Source organism: Notamacropus eugenii, chromosome 2 (assembly GCF_028372415.1).
Source record: "Notamacropus eugenii isolate mMacEug1 chromosome 2, mMacEug1.pri_v2, whole genome shotgun sequence".
NCBI classification, from domain to species: domain Eukaryota; kingdom Metazoa; phylum Chordata; class Mammalia; order Diprotodontia; family Macropodidae; genus Notamacropus; species Notamacropus eugenii.
In genome coordinates this window covers 342,967,607-342,986,681 of record NC_092873.1, presented here as the reverse complement: position 1 = coordinate 342,986,681, position 19,075 = coordinate 342,967,607, and the positions used below count along the sequence as shown (strand labels likewise).

The 19,075-nt window shown below is 43.7% G+C and overlaps 2 protein-coding genes across 4 annotated transcripts in view; one reads left to right on the top strand and one right to left on the bottom strand.

Moving 5' to 3' along the window:
- RHBDF2 (rhomboid 5 homolog 2) overlaps positions 1–9,804 on the top strand; it is a 47,381-nt gene extending 37,577 nt beyond the window's left edge. For all 3 annotated transcript variants that reach the window (XM_072645802.1, XM_072645801.1, XM_072645804.1), the window contains exons 10-19: positions 163–274; positions 505–579; positions 1,333–1,494; positions 2,103–2,212; positions 2,500–2,563; positions 2,644–2,738; positions 3,124–3,199; positions 3,519–3,619; positions 7,337–7,490; positions 8,150–9,804. In XM_072645802.1, coding sequence (XP_072501903.1) covers positions 163–274; positions 505–579; positions 1,333–1,494; positions 2,103–2,212; positions 2,500–2,563; positions 2,644–2,738; positions 3,124–3,199; positions 3,519–3,619; positions 7,337–7,490; positions 8,150–8,569 — 1,369 coding nt within the window. In that variant the 3' untranslated portion in view covers positions 8,570–9,804. The remainder of the gene's footprint in view (positions 1–162; positions 275–504; positions 580–1,332; positions 1,495–2,102; positions 2,213–2,499; positions 2,564–2,643; positions 2,739–3,123; positions 3,200–3,518; positions 3,620–7,336; positions 7,491–8,149) is intronic.
- Positions 9,805–10,779: 975 nt separating this feature from the next.
- AANAT (aralkylamine N-acetyltransferase) lies at positions 10,780–13,367 on the bottom strand. Its single transcript, XM_072645805.1, has 4 exons — positions 13,283–13,367; positions 12,551–12,762; positions 11,687–11,841; positions 10,780–11,218 (listed from the first exon to the last, which is right to left on the bottom strand). Exons 2-4 carry the CDS (start codon positions 12,750–12,752, stop codon positions 10,913–10,915), a joined length of 663 nt encoding a protein of 220 aa, XP_072501906.1. The 5' UTR covers positions 12,753–12,762; positions 13,283–13,367; the 3' UTR covers positions 10,780–10,912.
- Between the last annotated feature and the right edge of the window lie 5,708 nt (positions 13,368–19,075).

Below are 19,075 nucleotides of genomic sequence, written 5' to 3'. Positions count from 1 at the left end.
TTTGTTTTCTGTTCATTATTTATACTCATCTATGACCTCTTTGTGTCTTCCTTAACCTTGGTCTAGGGCAGGAGGTAAAGACAGTGATCTAGAGGTTCCTCAAGGCTCTTTAGAGTCTCTGATCCAGTGACTCCTACTGACCACACACTCTTCTGCCCCCAGGCCATACTTTACGTACTGGATAACTGTTGTACATATCCTGATCACGCTCCTGGTGATTGGCACCTATGGCATTGCCCCTATTGGATTCGCTCAGCACGTCACCACCCAGCTGGTGAGTTGGGGCTTGAGTCCAGGCTTTGACGGTGCTGCCTAGGAGGGAAAGTGGTCTGGGTTGACAGTTTTAGCTTTTGCCCTTGGATACCCTGTGAAAACCTTGCTGCATCACCCAAATCAAGGGAGGGCCTTTGACAGAAGGGGACTAACACAGCTAGTCATTGAAACCAGGACCCTCCCCAGTGTCTCTGGTGGGCTAATAGCCTTTCTCATACCCTCCCCCTACAGGTGCTAAGGAATAAAGGCGTGTATGAGAGCGTAAAGTACATCCAACAAGAGAACTTCTGGATTGGCCCAAGCTCGGTATGAAATTCAGAACTCACCAGTCAAGGTTATGGGAAATTCAAGTTCACATTCAAGGGACCACTTTTCAAGTGGTTGTGTGTTAGTCACTGGAGAGACAAAAGAAGCTACATTCTTCTACTGATTGTCTCAAGCTTTCCCCTTATCCTGTTGCCCAAGGTTACCTCTCCTCCCAGCTGGGTCACTTGGTGCTTTGTAGGAGGGTAGGTCCTGCCCAGCCCAAGCAGAGACCTCATTTTACTTTGCATGGAAGCAGCAGTGTGGCCAGATATAGTGCAGGAACTCTGACTGGGCTGGATCAGAAGAACCTTAGATCTTCCAAGTCATCTGTCTGCCAAAGGTATCCTTTGCCCTTATCTCTTACCTAACAACTGCAGCATTAAGAATGTCTATCATTTTATACAGCATTTTTAGCTTTGCAGTATGCTTTACAAATATTATATCATTTAATCATCACAACTGCCCTGGGAGGTAGATGCTATTATTACAATGGAGGAAACTGAGGCTGAGATGAGGTGACTTGCTCTTGGTCGCACGGCTAGCAGTTGTCTGAGGCAGGATTCAAACTCAGATCTCCCTGGTTTCCCAAGTCTAGTATTGGCCTTGGAGATCCTCATTCAAGGGACCCAGTTCCCTTCCCTTCCTGAAAGGGACTTCTCTCATCCTAGGCTCCTCAAGGGTGAGGATGTGTACAGGAGTGTCCCCCTCTTTCATCCAGACTTAGTTCCCTTTCCCCCATGTTTCCATCCCCAGATTGATTTGATCCATTTGGGAGCCAAGTTCTCCCCATGCATCCGGAAGGATCAGCAGGTTGAGCGGTTGATCCAACGTGAAAGAGACCAGGAACGTGACTCAGGCTGTTGTGTCCAGAATGACAACTCAGGCTGCATCCAGACTCAGCGGGCAGACTGCTCGGTATGGGAGTGGGGAGGGAAAAGTGGTGGGGAGGGAGCACCTTTCTGGGCCAAGACTGGTGGGCAGGAAGTGGAGGTGGGTGGGACCTAGGAAACAGAGGCTGTTCAGGCATCCTCAGTGGTCACCCACCCCCTTAGTATATGTAAGGTAGAATCATTGCTTTGGGGTTGGATAGAACCTGAGAGGCCATCTTATTCGCCCTCCTTATTTTTTATAGGTGAGATAAGGTCTGGAGAATTTAAGGCACTTCTCTAGGTAGGGTCCCTCAGGTAGTAAATGTCAGAGGCAAGATTTTAATTCAAATGCTGCCATTTGCATTATCAATTCAGACTCTCCTTTGTTTCTTTGTCAATGTTATTTTGTCTTTCTGGTTATATGTTTTACCTTTCTTACCAGAACTAGGCTTTTCCCCAAGCTGAGTACACTTCTCCCTCCTCTTTCTTACCCCATCATACTTCCCCAGAGCTTTCTATGATGCAGGAATGTTTCATCCATCAATTCTGATTCACTTCTCCCATATTCCAAAGAACCTTTTGTCCTTAGGTGTCAAGACCTTTTATGGCCTGGAGCCCTCTTTCTCAGGCATGACTACCCCTCTCACTTTCTAGGAGACTTTGGCTACTTTCACTAAATGGCAGGATGACACTGGCCCCCCCATGGACCAATCTGACCCAAGTTTGAGGCGGACATCAGGGGCTGTTTGCCACCAGGACCCCAGGTACAAATTGGACCAACCCTCAGAACTGAGGCCGTGAACATCGGGTTCTAGAATGGGTTTTCTAAGTAGCAGTAGAAGAACACAGATGAGATCCTGAATGTTCTGTCTTTGTTTCAGCTGTTAGATTCACCAAACTTAGTAAGTGCTTACTGTATGCAGGGACCAAGAACACAGAGATAAAGTGGGACACAGTCCCTGCTGTGACCTAGGTTGCTGCTTGCCCTTGGGCATTGACAGGACAGTGTTATGGTTATTCTGCTCTGATCTCTTTTCTTCCTCCCCCATAGGACATGTGAAGAGCCAGCTTCTAGTGGTGCCCATATTTGGCCAGATGATATCACCAAGTGGCCAGTGAGTAACTTCTTGTGTTTCAGTGGGTGGGTGTGGGTGAGATGGCACATTTACACCAACTATCTCATGTGTGTTCTTAGATCTGCACAGAACAGGCCAAGAATAATCACACTGGCTTCCTTCACATGGACTGCCAGATCAAGGGTCGCCCATGTTGCATTGGCACTAAGGGCAGGTGAGTACAGTGACTGTTCTCTTCTCACACCCTGAGCCAGACTTTTAGGGGATCTCATCCAAAGTCTTTCCCTTTCTGCTTCCTCTGAGATAATTGCTTTCCTGGCAGGATTTTTGAAGATCTTCTACCCCTATCCCTCAAAATGCTTCCTTTCCCTTCTTTCTCTTCTGTTCCTGGTACTTTTCCAGGTCTAAGAGGATGGACCAGAGGAATCCTTCCCTAGACAGGGGTGCCAGGGTACTTGGCTGTAGAAACACCTTCATATCTGTTCTAGGCTGCTAGTTGGAGGCTTGGGGAATGGAAGATGGTGGGAAAGAAAGGTCCTTTGGAAAGTAAGGAAGACAAAGATTATACCAAGGTCTTAACTCCTTCTAATCTCATCTAGCTGTGAGATCACAACCCGGGAATATTGTGAATTCATGCATGGCTATTTCCATGAAGAGGCAACACTCTGTTCTCAGGTGAGCTAAAGACCAGCAAGAAGAACTAGGCGCTTTGAGTCCTCAGAAAGAGGACTAGTGTATTGTGATCAGAAAATGAGGGACTGACATCCATGGCCCTGCAGCAGCCAAAAGCCTAGTCACTTTTCTTTGGACTGGTACCCCTAGTATAGCCCAGATCTAACTCTACTATCCTCTTTCTTCCTCCCTGCTCCTCACTTAAGGTCTCCCCGGGGCTTTCAGACACAATCATTGGCCCATCTGGACCATAATATCCTTTAAGATTGACCACTATTCATTCAGTCTTCCCACCACCTTCCACCTAATTCTCCTTCCTCAGGTACATTGCTTGGACAAAGTATGTGGGCTTCTGCCATTCCTGAACCCTGAGGTCCCAGATCAGTTCTACAGACTTTGGTTATCTCTGTTCCTCCATGCTGGGTAAGAATCTCCCCCCTACCATAGGTCTGTCCCTGATCCAAAGACAGTGATCTCCTTTTTGAGGGTTTCTTCTTTGGGGTAAGTCATTTTGTTATGCAAAAAGGAACCACTTGAAGAGATTTGAGCACAAAAGCAACTTATCAAATCTTTACATAGGGGAAATGTCTGATAGTGGTATGAGAGATGGACTGGAGGTTAGGGGGGAGTGGAGGTGGGAAGACCAGTTAGAAGGCTCTATCAGCCTTATAGGCAAGTAATGAGAACTTCTACAAGGCTGGTAGCGGTAGAAATAGATGTCAGAGGGGACAGGTTGGAGAGTTATTTCAGTGATAGAACTGGCATGAGTTGGTCATTGTGACTGGATAGGAGAGTTGAGGGAGATGCAAGAGTCATAGTTAATATCAAACTATTAAACATGGATGACTAGTTAATTGGTATTGCTATTGACAGAATTGAGAAATGAAAAGGAGCAGATTTTTGGGGGAAAGATGATAAACTCATCCCTTGTTGAGCTTGAGATGGGAATGGGACATTTAGAAAAGATGTCTTCTAGGTAGTTGAAGATCCAGGACTAGAACTTGGGAGAGAGATCGGGGCTAGAGGTAGAGATTAGGAGTCATCTACATAGAAGTAGTGGTTACAGTCACTGGATCAAGTGAGATTGACACAAAGGAAAAAATAGAATAGAGAGGGAAGCAAAGAGGATCAAGGGCAGAAACTGAAATCACTTCTCACACAAAGGGATTAGGAAAGTGATGAGAATCCTCTGGAGGAGAAGGAGGCAAAACAGAGTGATAGGAAAACCACAAAATGTGGTATCTCAGAAATCAAGGAAGGAATAGGATCCAGGAAGAGACAATAGTGCCAAATGCTGCAGAGAGGTCAAAAGGGGATAAAGACTGAAAAAAAAAGGAACCTGATTTAGCTATAAGGATGTTATTGATGATTTGTGAAAGAGTACTTTACGTAGAGGGTTGAGAAGAACGGTCATAAATGAGTGGAAAGCGTTAGATATAGACAACTTTTAATTTTATTTTTATTCTGAACTTGATGCCAAAAAAAAGGGTATTTCCATAAAAGGTAGAGCAGAAAAAGAGGATTATATAGGAAACTTGAGTCTCTATTACATGCAGTTTGCTTTTTAAAAAATCATAATAAATTTAACTTGTTACTTTCAAAGCTATTCTGCTTGTCTGTGTTTCCTTCTTACTTCTTTCTGTTCTTCTCGGGGCATTTAAAAAATGCCTCAATAACTTTCTTTTCTGAGCAACTCACTCTTGTCTTCCTCTCAAACCATCTCCCATGGTAGAAAAAAAAATAAAAACAATCCATGTAACAAGAAATCATAGTCAAGAAAAACCAATCCACATATGTCATATCTAAAAATATTTATCTCCTATACCTTAAATCCATCACCCCTCTCTCAAAAGGTGAGAAGCATACCTTCAAAATTATTCCTCTAGGGCAGAGGTTCCCAAACTTATTTGGCCTACTGCCCCCTCTTCAAAAAGAAAAATTACTCAGCACCCCCTGGAAATCTACTTTCTTTAACCCTTGAGCATTATTTTTTTAATTTGCATAATTTAAAAATACATGTTTTTAAATGACACGGCTTATGTTTAACAATTTGTTGTAAATTTGTGGATTTTTCCTGCATTGAATTTTTGATGAAACAATATTGTAAAGTATCATCTTGCAAACAAGTCATCACTTGCATATAATTCTTGCTGATGCATGCTGGACTTCCTGACAGTACATGACATGCTTGCGTGTCAGCACTTGCTTGTTAAGACCTGTCAGCAGACTTGACCACTGATCAGTTATAACTTGGATTTTGTGTGTTTATTTGGAAAATAATGTAATCACAGTGACTTTAACTCTGTTACATGAAAGATGAAACACATATGAACAGTTTTTCAAAATTTCTTCTCTTCCTTCCTCACGCTTCCACAGCCCCCTTATTTTTATTCAACACCCCGCAACTGCACATGATGCTGCTACCCTCCCCCACCCCAAATCGTTCCAGCACCCCTCAGGAGGCAGTATCACCCACTTTGGGAACTTCTGCTTCTGTGGTCATGGATAGTTATTACATTAGTTAGAGTTCTTAAATAGAAGCACTTAAAAAAAAAAAGTTTAGCATCAAATGAGGAGAAGAAAAATGAAGTAGTAGATAATTGGAGTAGAAGACTCAAGGAAAAGTTTTTTGTTGTTGTTAGGCAGACCTGCATACACTTGTAGGTAAGTGTGAAGGAGCCAGCAAAGAGGGAGAGATTTAAGATAAATAACAGAGAGGGTGATCGTTATGCTAGGTTCAGATTCTGGAGGAAGTGGAATAAAGGTGATCGAGGGCAAAAGTAAGGAATTAGCCATAGCAAGCTAGAGGAGATTTTTCTTCTTCTGAGACAGAAGTGGGGAGGAAGAAGAAATCTGGATTAACAATGCTGTGCTTTGATGGAACTTCCAGTGGCCTGAACCTTAATAAGGGGAGGAAATGGAATATTAAGGGCTGGAGCCAAAAACACTTGGAACAGTAGCTTTGGAGGATGAGATAGGAAAATTGCTAAGCAACTGTAAACATTCACTTGCCCCAAGGCTACTGGTGGCCTACCAGAGCAGCAGTATGTTGTACAGGCCTGCTCTAGATGGTAGTGGGTAGAATTAGCTTGCTCTTATGACTCCCTGGCAATGTGCATCCACCCAGAAGCAGAACGGGAGATGGTAGGGATTATCCAGGCTTGAGGAGGTGGTTTTCATCAAACATTTATTAAGTGCTACTATGAACCAGGTTCCTGTGGTAGGGTCTGGAGATACAAAGACAAAACGAACTGGTCTTTGCCTCCGGGGAAAGTCTACTTTGGGGGTAGGCATAGGTGGGAATACACTATGCACACAGATACAAATACAAAGTGATTTGGGGACAAGAGCAGGAGTACAACTGAGGATATCAAAAAAGGATTTGTATGAGGGGAGGGCACCGAGAAAATTGAAGAGGGTGTAGTGCAGGGGTAAGGAACCTGTGGCCCTCTAGGTCCTCAAGTGCGACCCTTTAAATCCAAATTTCATAGAACAAATCCCTTTAATAAAAGCATTTGTTCTTTAAAACTTGGAGTCAGTCCAAAGACCATACCTGAGGACCTAGAAGACCACAGGAGACCTCAAGGCTGCAGATTCCTCACCCCTATAATGCATTTGTTGAGCCTGGAGTTCTGGAGAACACTGGAATGGGCTAGTGTGGGAGTAAGCCCAGGTGAAGTGGGCCTGAGGAGGGAGGAGTTGGGCTGTTGAAAATAAGGACTCAGAGGATGTGGGAGGAACATGCAGCTTTCAGCTCCCTGCAGAATTGTTGAGAATAGCTTAGAGAGCCCAATATGATGAAAGGTAGATTAGGAAGCCATGTTAGCAGTAAAAACTAGAGAAATTACCTGGCCCCAAAGTTCTGTTGGTTGGAGGTTTTTTATTTGTTTTTGGAGGTAAATGGGGTTAAGTGACTTGCCCAGGATCACACAGGTAGTAAGTGTGTGAAGCTGAATTTGAACTCAGGTCCGCCTGACTCCAGGGCTGGTACTCTATCCACCATACCACCTAGCTACCTTTCAAAGTTCTAAATAGAATGTGGAATGCTGACCTTTCAGAGAAGAGGCCTGCATGGGATCTCAACTTCTAGTATTTTTTAGGCCCACAATGATGAAGAAAGACATTCTGTTCCTGTCTTAGGTTGGGGCACTGCTTCGTATCTGTGCTTTTCCAAATGACCATCCTGCGGGACCTGGAAAAATTGGCGGGCTGGCACCGTATTGCTATCATCTTTATTCTCAGTGGCATCACAGGCAACCTAGCCAGTGCCATCTTCCTCCCATATAGAGCAGAGGTAGGAGACCCAGAAACATATTGTCCAGTATGAATTCTGTGATTTTACCCTTGGAAATGCACAAAGATTCTTTGGGGGGAAGATTGGCCATGGAAGGAGTCACTGTCTCCCATCCCTAGGATTCCTGGGGGTGTTTGGTATGGACTAGGCCTGTGATTGAAGAATAGTCCCCTACCCAGCATCTCAAAATATGTGATGAACTCCAAATGCTTTGTCCCCTCTAAGGAGGAGGCTTTGGGGTCAGTGAGTGAATTGTGTCTTTGCTTCCCATCCCAGCCATATTTCCTCATGAGGACCTTGCTTCTCTCTAGGAAGGTTTGCTTTCTGCCCTGGCTTGACTTCTCTAGACCCTGCTTTGTGTGCCAGGATGACACTCATATTCCTCCCCCCTCCCTGGTGTCCCCTGTCAGGGCTTAGCAGGGTGATACCTAATCCTGTAGGTTTAGCTGACCAGTCCTCTAATCCCCATGGATGAGGGCGGGAGCAGCAGTAGATGATGCTGACTCACCAGAGAAGCTTTATTGACTCTAGCCTTGTCCTTGATTTGCTCCCTGACTGCCTAGGAATGGCCCCAGTCTTTAGCCCAGAAGTTTTGGTTACTGTTACTCCTGAGCCTTTAACAGAGTTGAGTGATGCTACTGTGCCCCTCCTCTCCTCAGGTGGGCCCTGCGGGCTCCCAGTTTGGCATCCTCGCCTGCCTGTTTGTCGAGCTCATCCAGAGCTGGCAGCTCCTGGAAAATCCCTGGAAGGCGTTCCTGAACCTGTCTGGCATTGTGTTCTTCCTCTTCATCTGTGGGCTTCTGCCTTGGATCGACAATATCGCCCATATCTTCGGTTTCCTTAGTGGCCTGCTACTCTCCTTTGCTTTCCTGCCCTACATCACTTTTGGCACAGGGGACAAATACCGCAAGCGAGCCATGATCCTGGTGTCCCTAGTCATCTTTGCAGGCCTTTTTGCTTCCCTCGTCATCTGGCTGTATGTCTACCCCATCAACTGGCCCTGGATTGAATACCTCACCTGCTTCCCCTTCACCAGCCGATTCTGTGAGAAATATGAGCTGGACCAGGTGCTACACTGATGCCCTTCCCCAATGCTGGGCTGCTAAAGGATGGGAAGCCAGGAGATGTCCCCTTTTGGCTATCTGGTACCACCAAAGTTTTGAGCCATAGAGAAGAAAGGGAGAAATGTGACTTCTCCTAGGGGAGCTCCATGGAACTCTCCTTTCCCTCTATGGGGAAGCTACATGAATGTGGTGGTTAAATCCTCCTGGAGTCAGAGGGCACTCACTCCCTGGCAATCCCTAGAAGGGGGTTGGAGGCAGCATCCACTTGGTGTGGATAGGTCAGGCAAAAGGAGGCTCCTTAGGTTCCCAGTGGCATTGTAGGAAATGGAGTCCCCACTCTCTGTTAAACCTTCATATTCTGGACTGAGGCCTTTTAGGGGAGGCCCAAGCAGCCTACTCCTAGGGAGCTCAGTTCACACAGTCTCAGGTCCCCTTGCCTCTCCTACACCACTATTAGGAAGTCAGGAAATCTTTCCACCCAGGGAACTACTTTTTAAAAGACCATTCGAGATTGTCTTGGATGGCTTTGTTTTCCTCCCAGGCCTCTGGTTATGCTTAGCCATAGTCAGTCCTGGTGTCTTCTCTCCCTTTATTACCTTTAATCCATTCCCAGCCTGTGTAAGCCTTTACTGTGCAAGGTCTCTCCTTCTGCCGTAGCTGCCTTAGACCATGGCAAGGTCTGAAGGATGAGATTCCTTTTCTGAACCTCCCCATTCCCAGATTCCCATAGAAAATTTTCCATGGTAGATGGGGTTGTCACTCCTTCCCCATCTCCCCTGCCTTACTGCCTCACCTCAGGGGATCTGATGAGTTTTCTTGGGATTGTAAGCCTTTCTTAGATGGATTCCAAACTAAGTAGTTTGGACATCCTTAAGTGAGAGAAAAGGGGAGGAAGGGATGGGAGGAGAGATTAAAAAGGGAAAAATACTGCTTAGCTGGGAATGGGCTGAATCTGGGAGTTGGAGGCCTCCTCGGATTCTCTCCTTCACTTCCTCTTCCCCATTCTCCCCCTTCAACTGACTGAGATTCTTCAGCAGCACTCCCCAGCTCCAGAAGCTTTGTACCTCACAACATACCCAGTGATGAGTGAGGATGGAACCCAGCTAGCTTTGGGGAGCTGATTCAAATTTGGAGAATTTTTTTTTTACTGGTTTATTTTGGAATTATTATTTTTACAACTTATGCCAGTTTAGCGATAACTGTTATGGACAGTATCGCTAGTTAATTAAATATTCTTTATAGAAAACAAAGTGTTAAGTTTCATCCTTGGGAAGAATGCTTATTTTAAATGCAGAAACCAGAAGCAAAGTGAAGGCTGAGACTTAGCAGTATGAAAATGAACCATGATTAGGATTGATGGGGCTTTAATGGTCATTTTACAACACAGTGGGTAGGTGGGTGAGGGGTGGGGTGGAGAAGAAGGACTTTAGTTGTTTTATCTAGGAAGTGAAATTGAAAAGTTGAAGATCATGGAGATGAGGCGGCTCACGGGGTCATTGTTAGAAAGAGGACCTGGAAAGTTTTGTATTTGGGGAAACTCAGGGTCCAAATGGGGAGCTCCCTTTTGACTGCCAAGAGAGAAGGTTATGAGAAAAGAGATTGTCTTTCCCAGTTTGTTCCAGTTAAGAATGGAGTGTTCTTTTCCCATTCCCCTACTCCCCCACATGCAGGGGGATTTAGAAGGAGCCAGGGCACATGAGAAAGTTATCCCTTCCTGACGAAGAAGCTGCCTTTGAGCTGAGCCAGCATTTCCTTCCATTTCTAGGAGTGGGAGATCTAGAAGGCCAACTATCCCTCCCCCATCCCGTTGGCTTTCCTAGAGGTGGAAAAATATATTTTTAGCACAGCCCTCTTCTCCACTGTTGGGGAGGGGGGAAGGAGGGGACTTTCAGGGTTAGGTGATTGTGCCCTGGGTTGAAGAAGGAACACTCACATGGAACATAGAGCATTCTCATCTTCTAAATGAAAATTCTATTTGAATATAGTTTCAGATATTGGAAAGAACTTCTCATCTACCCTTTCTATGCTGCTGTCCCCATTGGCCTCTCATTTGAATCTGGGCTGGACTGTCGAGAGTAGAGAGAGTGCCATTTCTGTTTAGTCCAAGCCCCACCCTGACAACTAAGAATTCCTTTAATGTCTTTTAACAAATCAGTTAAATTGGGATGGGACTTGGAGAAGGATGGAGGGAAGAGTTGGGAATCCAGACCTGTGTGGCTGGGATGGTCATGGCAGCAGTGGCCCATCAGACTACTTCCTCTCAGTCACCAAAGGGCCTTGTATGTGTCTAACAGGATTTGGAAGGATTCTGGGCTTCAGAGGGAAGGGAAAAGTATTGAATGGAAAGGAGGAAAAAACTTAGCAACCACTGTTCCTTCGAAGGAAGGCGTGACCTCGCACTGGGCACTGGAGTTCAGTGAAGGATAGAGTACCCACACTGACCGCACATGGACCCACCATCTGGAAGCCACATTTCTGATAGAAGGGCACCAGGAAGTCTTCACACATAAGCACAGCCCGGCGAATGGAAGACTGGTAGCATAGGTGTTGCATGTAGCGCCACAACAAGATGGAACCTTTGCCTTGTTGGCGGAAGGTGTGGTGTACTGCGAGCACATGAATGTGGGCAGTGTGGCCCCCAGGCCGGTGTAATGTCAAAGACTCCTGTTGGTCAAGAGGAAAGAAATTAAGTCTTGACTCCTTTTCCTCCTCCAAGCCCCAAGAGTTATGCATTCTATGTGGTCAGGAACTCTCTGGGTTGGGGGAAAAACCAGGTATGTCAAAAAATGAGGAAACCACTTAAGGATACTCTTGAGAAAGTCTCTGGAGAACCTTAATGCACTCCTCTAAGTATTGGGGCAAGAGGAAATAATTCCAGTTTCCTTATTCTTATTCCAATTCCAGTTGCCTTGGAAATTGTAAGGTGAAGAAAAGGTTTGCTCCTCTGTTCATTGCTGAGAAAGGACATATAAACTAGTTACCTCTTCTTGCTCTGGGTAAATAATCTGTCTGACATAGGCTCTGTTGTCTAAGAAAGGTCTGGGACCAAGCTGGCTAAGAAGAAGCCTCTCCTAGGGGATTGGGCCTTCCATATCTCCCTTTCTCTCCCACTCCCCACCCCCAGCACCTCACCTGAGTCAGTCTCTCCTGGTCCCAGAGGGAGCCAATGATGAAGGCTACAAGCCGACCTTCCTCAAACCAGCCCAGGGACATCTCTGGGCACAGGGTCAGGAAGTGCCGGATCTCATCCATGTACAGGGGACAGTTGCCAGAGACAGAGATGAAAGCTATGGATGGGAGGAGACAGAGTAGATCCACCTGTTAGTCACTGTTGTGTGTGGACAGACCTGGAACTCCAGAACAACTAAGAAAACAGATAAGGGTGAATTTGTTGGGGTGAGAAAGGAAGGGGAATGTACTTCATTCTTTCCTACCCTCTCTACTGGGGGCCATCTCCAAGTTGTCTTGATCTACATCCTGCTACTGGACCCAGATGGCTCCAGAGGAGAAAGCGAGGTTAGTGACTTTGCACAGCCCTCCCTCACTAAATCCATTCTCTTGCACATCATAGCATCACCTCCCTGATGTCATGATCTTTTTCAATAACAGAACAAACATCAACCCTCTCTACTCTTTTCAGCAATGTTTCACTATGAAGTGATTGAAAAGTAAAAGCCAAGTAGCCTGGGCTTTCACCTCCTGCTTTGAAAAAGCACTGAATTAGAAGACCTGGGTTCTTATCCCAGCTCTGCCCTCATTTCCCATGTGATCTTGGGCCTTGGTTTCCTCCTCTTTAAAAGGAAAGGATTGGACAACTATAATTTTTTCTCATTTTCTCATCCTATCCTCTGTTCATAGGACGAGCAATCTGAGATGTCTCATCTCTACCACTTGGCCCTACTTATCCCAACATCCACAATCCCCAGGTATTGATTTGGGGCCTCATTCAAGTAGCAAAGCAAATGAAAAGAGTCGACCCACACTGCAGTGACTTACCTTCTCGCTCAATTTCAAACACACCGATGGCATCTTCTGGTGACAGACATCGAAACTCGCTGGCCGGGAGTGTGTGACGGCGTTGGCGGCTTGGGGATTCTGAAAGTCCCCAGACTGGGCTCAAGATTCTGGGCTTGGCCAGGGCATTTAGTGCAAGCATCCTGTCTGCCCCAGGGGCTCCAGTTGGAACTGCTGCCTCCATCACTGAAGAGCTGTCTTAAGCAATTGGGCGAAGATTAGAGAAATGGTCCTCCGTGGTTACTTTCCAGAACACTCTTTATAAGAGAACAAAGGAGGTTCCTCATCTTTTTAATAGGTCATTGGATACTTGCCCCATCGCCTTCAAAGTGAATTTCAGCCTGATGGAGTAGTGGAAGACTGAGGTGGAACCATAGCTGGGGCCAGAAGGAAACTGAGGGAGAACCCCTGCATACTATGTATGCCCAGGGCAAACAATGGTCAGGGACTCTTTGAACCATCCTGGTATTCAAATGAAGAAGCATTTATTAAGTGTTTAGTGTGTGCCAGGCACTGTATTAAATACTGGAGATTCAAAGAAAGGCAAGAACAGTTCCTGATTTCAAGGAATTCGTAATGTAAAAGAGAAAATCCAAACAACTATTTACAAACTAGATAGTTTCTAAGACTGGACCCAGAAAGCTAGGAGTGGTCAGATGAGGGGAAAAAAAACTTGGGAGGGGAAGGGTCTGTGGGATTCTCAGAGCCACTTACCTGATAATGTGAATGCTAGAACCTTTGGTTTCAGGACCAGTGAGTGGAGGCAACTTTGTTCAAGAAGCTTCATCCCTTGGTTCTCAGAGAAAAGCCACTTAGTCTGGCTGAGCTCCACAAAGCAGCTTTCCCAAGGCCCAGGGGAATATCCTCTGCTGGTAATACTGACAGAGGTTCAGACCCTGCATCTTGAGAAGTGCAAGTCTGGGAGGGAGGGGTTGGATTGGAGAGAGGCCCAAGGATCAACAAACATGGGATGGAGAACTGTATATCAAGAGTACAATGGAACTGGGCACAAAGATGCCTGGACGTTTATCCTAAAATCAACAGGCTTCCTGACACCCTCTGCATTTCCTCCCCTTCTTTCCCAACCCAGGAGGCAGTAGCAGTGGTTTGCTGTGGCCTGTAAACTCTTGTAATCTCCTACTGGGGGATTAACCTGTCTTGCCTGGTGAAAAATATCTCACATGGGGTTCTTAACCTAGTGTCTGTGAACTTTTTTTTTGAAAACTATTTCAATATAACTGGTTCCCTATGTAATCCTGTTTATTTTATGTTATGCTTTAAAAAATATTCAGCAGAGTTCATAGCCTTCACAGAGGGATCATGAATGAATGAATATGCAAGTAAATGAAGAAATGGATGGATAGGTAGACAGAAAAAGGTCTGGGACCCCTACACCAGGCAAAAGCAATTTTTGGATGTTTTTTCAAGCTTTTAGCCTCCTTCACTGGGTACTTTCTCCTCTTCTTGACTTTCAGGAAATAACTCCCAGACCAGGCAATAGTGGTGGCTACTGCCCACAGAAGATCAAGGCCCTAAGAGCCAGAGAGAATGTGAACACTTATCAGGCAACCCATATTGATTAGAAAGGATCCTTCTACAAACTTAAGTCAGTCTTTTTTTTTCCCCTAGAGTTTAAATGAGGAAACATGGTCTATCATCCAGTGAAACAGGTGGTGGGCAGGGGTCCTGACAAGATCTTAAGGAATTTTTAATTTTCATTGCCCTCCACACCTTCCTCCCTCACACCAGTTATACCAGTCAAGTGCTCTGACAGGTTTTACTTCCTGTGCCAGGCCCTGTTGAAAGATTTTTATCTGATTATTTCTTAAGAACCCAGAAAGGGAGGTGTCAGATGATTCTAAAGTGGGACAGCTTGGTTTAGTGCTAGACTGAAGTCAGAATACCTGGGTTCTAGATCTGACAAGTCACTTCCCCTAAGATTTAACTTCTTCATCTGTAAAATTAGGGAGTTGGATGGAATCAGGCATTGTTAGTTTTTGTGTGTGTCATAGATCTGTTTGGCAGTCTAATGAAACCCTTCTCAGGGGCAGTCTGATGGATCCCTTCTCAGAATAATGCTTTAAATGCACAAAATTCATAGGATTACAGAGAAAACCATATTGGAATATAGCTCTCAGTATTTTTCAAAAACAAGTTCATGGACCCCAAGTTAAGAACCATTTGAGCATATGATCTCCAATGTCTCTTCCTCATCTAAAGTTCTGAGTCCATGAAAATGCTTAACGCTGCTTTGATATTCAAAATGAAGGTTTTATAAATATGAAAAGAAAGGGAGGGAAGGAAAGGATAGAGAGGAAGTAAGGGAAAGAAAGATAGTGGTGTCTAGAGTGAAAATTTGGATGAAGAGGGGTACATGGACTCCATTATGTGCAATAATCAATGAGTTTGAGATTTTCCCTGGAGAGTAGAGTGTCCATTTTTCTGCTTTTCTCTGCTCAGAGGTGAGTAGAATCAGAGGGAATTAGGAATCCATTAGCCTCGGAGAGAAGGACATAAATCACACTACCAGCGATAACAGGGAAAATGAGAGCAGTTTAATTTACTTCTGAGGGATTTAGATTGAATATTTGTGTTATTTTTTCCCTGTTAGTTCTACCTCTTTGGAAGCTTGAGTCCTCTTTCACACACTTTCCCTGGATGATGTCATCAACTCCCATGGGTTCAATTATTATTTCCATGCAGATGTCTCTTAGATGTCTTTGCAGACATACTGTCTCGTTAGAGCCTATTCCACATCACCATTTGCTTGTTGGCAATTTTGATCAGGTGTCTCAGACTCAACATTATTGTTCAGTTGTGTCCAACTCTTTGTGACCCCTCTTGGGGTTTTCTTGGCAAAGATACTGGAATGGCTTATCGTTTCCTTCTCTAGTTCATTTTACAGATGAGGAACTGTGGCTAACAATTAAGTGACTTGCCCTGGAGTCACACAGCTATTAAGTGACTGAGGCCAGATTTGAATTCACAAAGAAAATTCTTCCTGACTCCAGCCCTGGCACTCTTATCAACTGCACCACCTTAAACTCTACATACTCAAAACTCATTAAATTTTATTCCAAATCTTCCCCTTTCAAATTTCCCCCCTTTCTTTTGAAGGCACTGACATCCTTCCAAAGGATCAAAATCTCAGCATTATCTTTGACGACTCACTTTTATCAGACATGTCCAATCAATTGCCAAATCTTGCTGTTTCTACCTTCAGATCCTCTCTTGTAGCTGACCCTACCCTCTACTGTCAGAGCTACCACTTTAGTTTAGGCTGTCACCACCTTTCTCCTAGATTATTGCAACTGCCTCCTGATTGGTCTCTTGGGTTTACATCTCTTGCAACTACAGTCAGTCCTACATGCTACTGCCAAAGTGATTTTCCTTTTCTGTTTCCCATTAATGACAATTCATTTTCCATCTCTGTGGTCTTTGCATTGGCTGTCCACTATGATAGAATTCTTTACCTTCTCTCCACTTCCTCCTAAAATCCTGCAAGATGCAGTGTACCCATTACCCTTTCCATGAAGCCTTTCCTAATCTAAAATTTCGTTGAACTTTTACTTATTTTCTTTAGATTTATTCTAAGTATACTTATACAGGTGGGCAGCTAGGTGGTGAAGTGGATAGAGTGCCAGGCTTGGCTTATCTTTCTGAGTTCACTGACCTAAGACACTAGTTATATGACTCTGAGCAAGTCACTTAACCATGTCTGCCTCACTTTTCTCATCTGTAAAAGGAAATAGCAAACTACTCCAATATTTTTGCCAAGAAAACCCCAAATGGGGTTACAGAGTCAGATGCAACTAAAAAAATAACTGAACAATACTTACTTTAAGATAATACTTAATGGTAAACAATAATACTTGTTGATTGATTGATTAACCTGTACAGTTGCTTAAAATTTTGTTTTAGTTTTTTTAACCAGTGAGGAGAGAGTATATAAGCTTTCCCTGATTACCCAATCTAGATGGCCTCTTCTTCCGCTGAAATCCTGTAGTACTTGTTATCTTTACCACTAATTCATCACTTATCATAAGCAGCTTGTCTTGTAGAGTAGTAGCTTCCAAGTTTTTTTTTTAACATCAGTAAAAAATACTCCTAACGTATATAATATTTGTTTATTCATAAGTGATAAGCAATAGTATTATATTAACATGCTAGGTATATGATAAAACATATACAAAATAGGAACTGAAAAATATGAGGTAAAGATGAAACATTTTAAATTTATTTTATTAATTTACAAAAACCCTTTTCCCTAGAGAACAATGTGACTGAATATGCTTCATTACTTTTCAGAAAAAATCTATATGTCATGAAGCATAGGGCAGATTAATAATTTTTAAAAATAATTTTAGTTAATTTGATCAATGTAGCTAGCCAAGCAAGTGAATTTAGGTAAAGCATTTTAAAGTGTTTGATTAACTATATTATTTTAATTTATAGATAATAAGTCATAACAGGGAAACTAACAGCTTTTCAGCAAGAGCCATCTTTCTCTGCATACATACATCACTGAACTTAACATAAAAACAAGCAAAAGTAAATTATTTCTGATTTCAAGTCAGAAATTTTCAATGTAAATTCATTCTTTTTTCTTTACCTGGTTCTGCTTAATGGATAGCATCATATATTAATTTCCTTTTAATATTTGGATAGTTTAGGTTTGTTTTTGTATAACTGAGAAACATCCAAAAAGCCAGTTTGGCCGGATTATTGAGTCTAGCCAGGGGAGTAATGTATAACATGACAGGAAAGGCAGATTCCATCCAGGTTGTGAAGGGTTCTAAATAACTATCTGATCCAAGAGGAAATAAGGAAACCATTGGAATTTCTTGAGTAAGGGATGATATATGTTCAGACCTACACTCTAGGAAGATCATTTTGGCAGGTGTGTGGAGGATGAATTGGAGGCAGGGAGACCATGGGAAGAGAGAAGTGATGATAGTCTGAAATGGGGTGGCAGCCCAGCAAGTGGAAAGAAGGGACTGGACGCAAGAGATATTATAGACAGAACAGAAAAGACTTGGCAACTGCTTGAATTATGTGAGGTGAGTGAAAGCAAGGAATCAGGAATAATAATGACAATGCAAACCTGAGACTGGAGGGATAATGGTGCCATAAACAGAAACAGAATTTAGGAAGAAGGGTGGGTGGGTTTGAAGGACATGATAACGTAATGAAATCTGTCAGTCATCTATGACTATTCATACTGGGTACCTGACTCTGTATGAAGGAGAGTAGGTCTCTTAATCACATGTCACTGACTCAGAGCACCAGGTCTTGTCCTTGGAGGGGTACCTGCTGCTGCCACAAGATAATCTGAGGGAGAGAGGATTAGTATAGAGGAGGAACTGTTGTATTTCTCAATAGCATCTGCACAATCTCTGCCCAGGGTCTCCAGGTTAAGTTACAACTACCCAGAGGGTACAATACCTGATTAAGAAGGGGGAGGTTAGAAGCTCAAACAAATAGTAGAAGGGGGTAAAGTGGGAGAAAGGTGGGTTGTAATAGGTGAAAAGTTGGTGTAGTTATATATTTTCAATATGAATCAATTACTCTTTCTTTACATGGTTTTGCTTAGTGGTAGATGTCATACATTAATGCACTTGTGCTGGAGCCTTCACTAACTGTGGGGAGAAAGGGATGTAACCCATCTTCCTATCTTCCTCATAGCTAGTTGTAGTTGATCACAAAGCTCTTGAGATCATTCCACAGACCCCAGGAGATCATAGCCCTCCCTTGGGAGACCATTTCTCTAGTGTATAGATTGGGTCTGAGACATCTGTGTATGCTCAGAGCCTAGCATAAATGGAACTTTGCACACAATAGATGATCTTGGTTACATCCTGGGGATTTATTTGGTGACTTGCTTTCTGTGGTAGGATAACCTTGTTGTTTAAAACTGGGGTACAGCCCTCCTCCTCGAGATCCCCATTTTAAAGTTATAAATTTATAGAATTCTTTTCCTTTACCTTAATGGGTAATGAAGGGGTCATCCCTGAAGCAACTACTCTGAATGGGTGTATCTCACTCAAAGTGAGAATCTGATAAGACTTTAGCCGGAAAGGGCCAGGGTCTCCCATTGCATCCTGGGCCGTCTCCAGTCCTCCTGATGAATGTCAGGCCACCGGACACAGATGGCTCAGGAGAAGAAAGTGAGGTTGGTGATCTTGTACAGCCCTCCCTCATTCAAAGTCAAGTGCAAGTCATGTCATCAACTTGATGTCATGGTCCTCTTTGAGAACGAAGGACAAACACAACAATGACCTGGCGGCAGAGAGAGATCTCCATCTCCTGGAAAAGTGGAGAATTGCAAGCAGTCTGGAACTGAAAAAATTGTTTTTGTTTTTAAATTTTTTATACTGAACTTAAATACCTCCTCCAAAAAGAACATTTGTATATACAAGCACAATACAAAGAAGACTGTATATATGAAACCATGATTCTCAGAGATTTAATACTGTTTATTTTAAGCACGTGTTAAATTCTGGAATT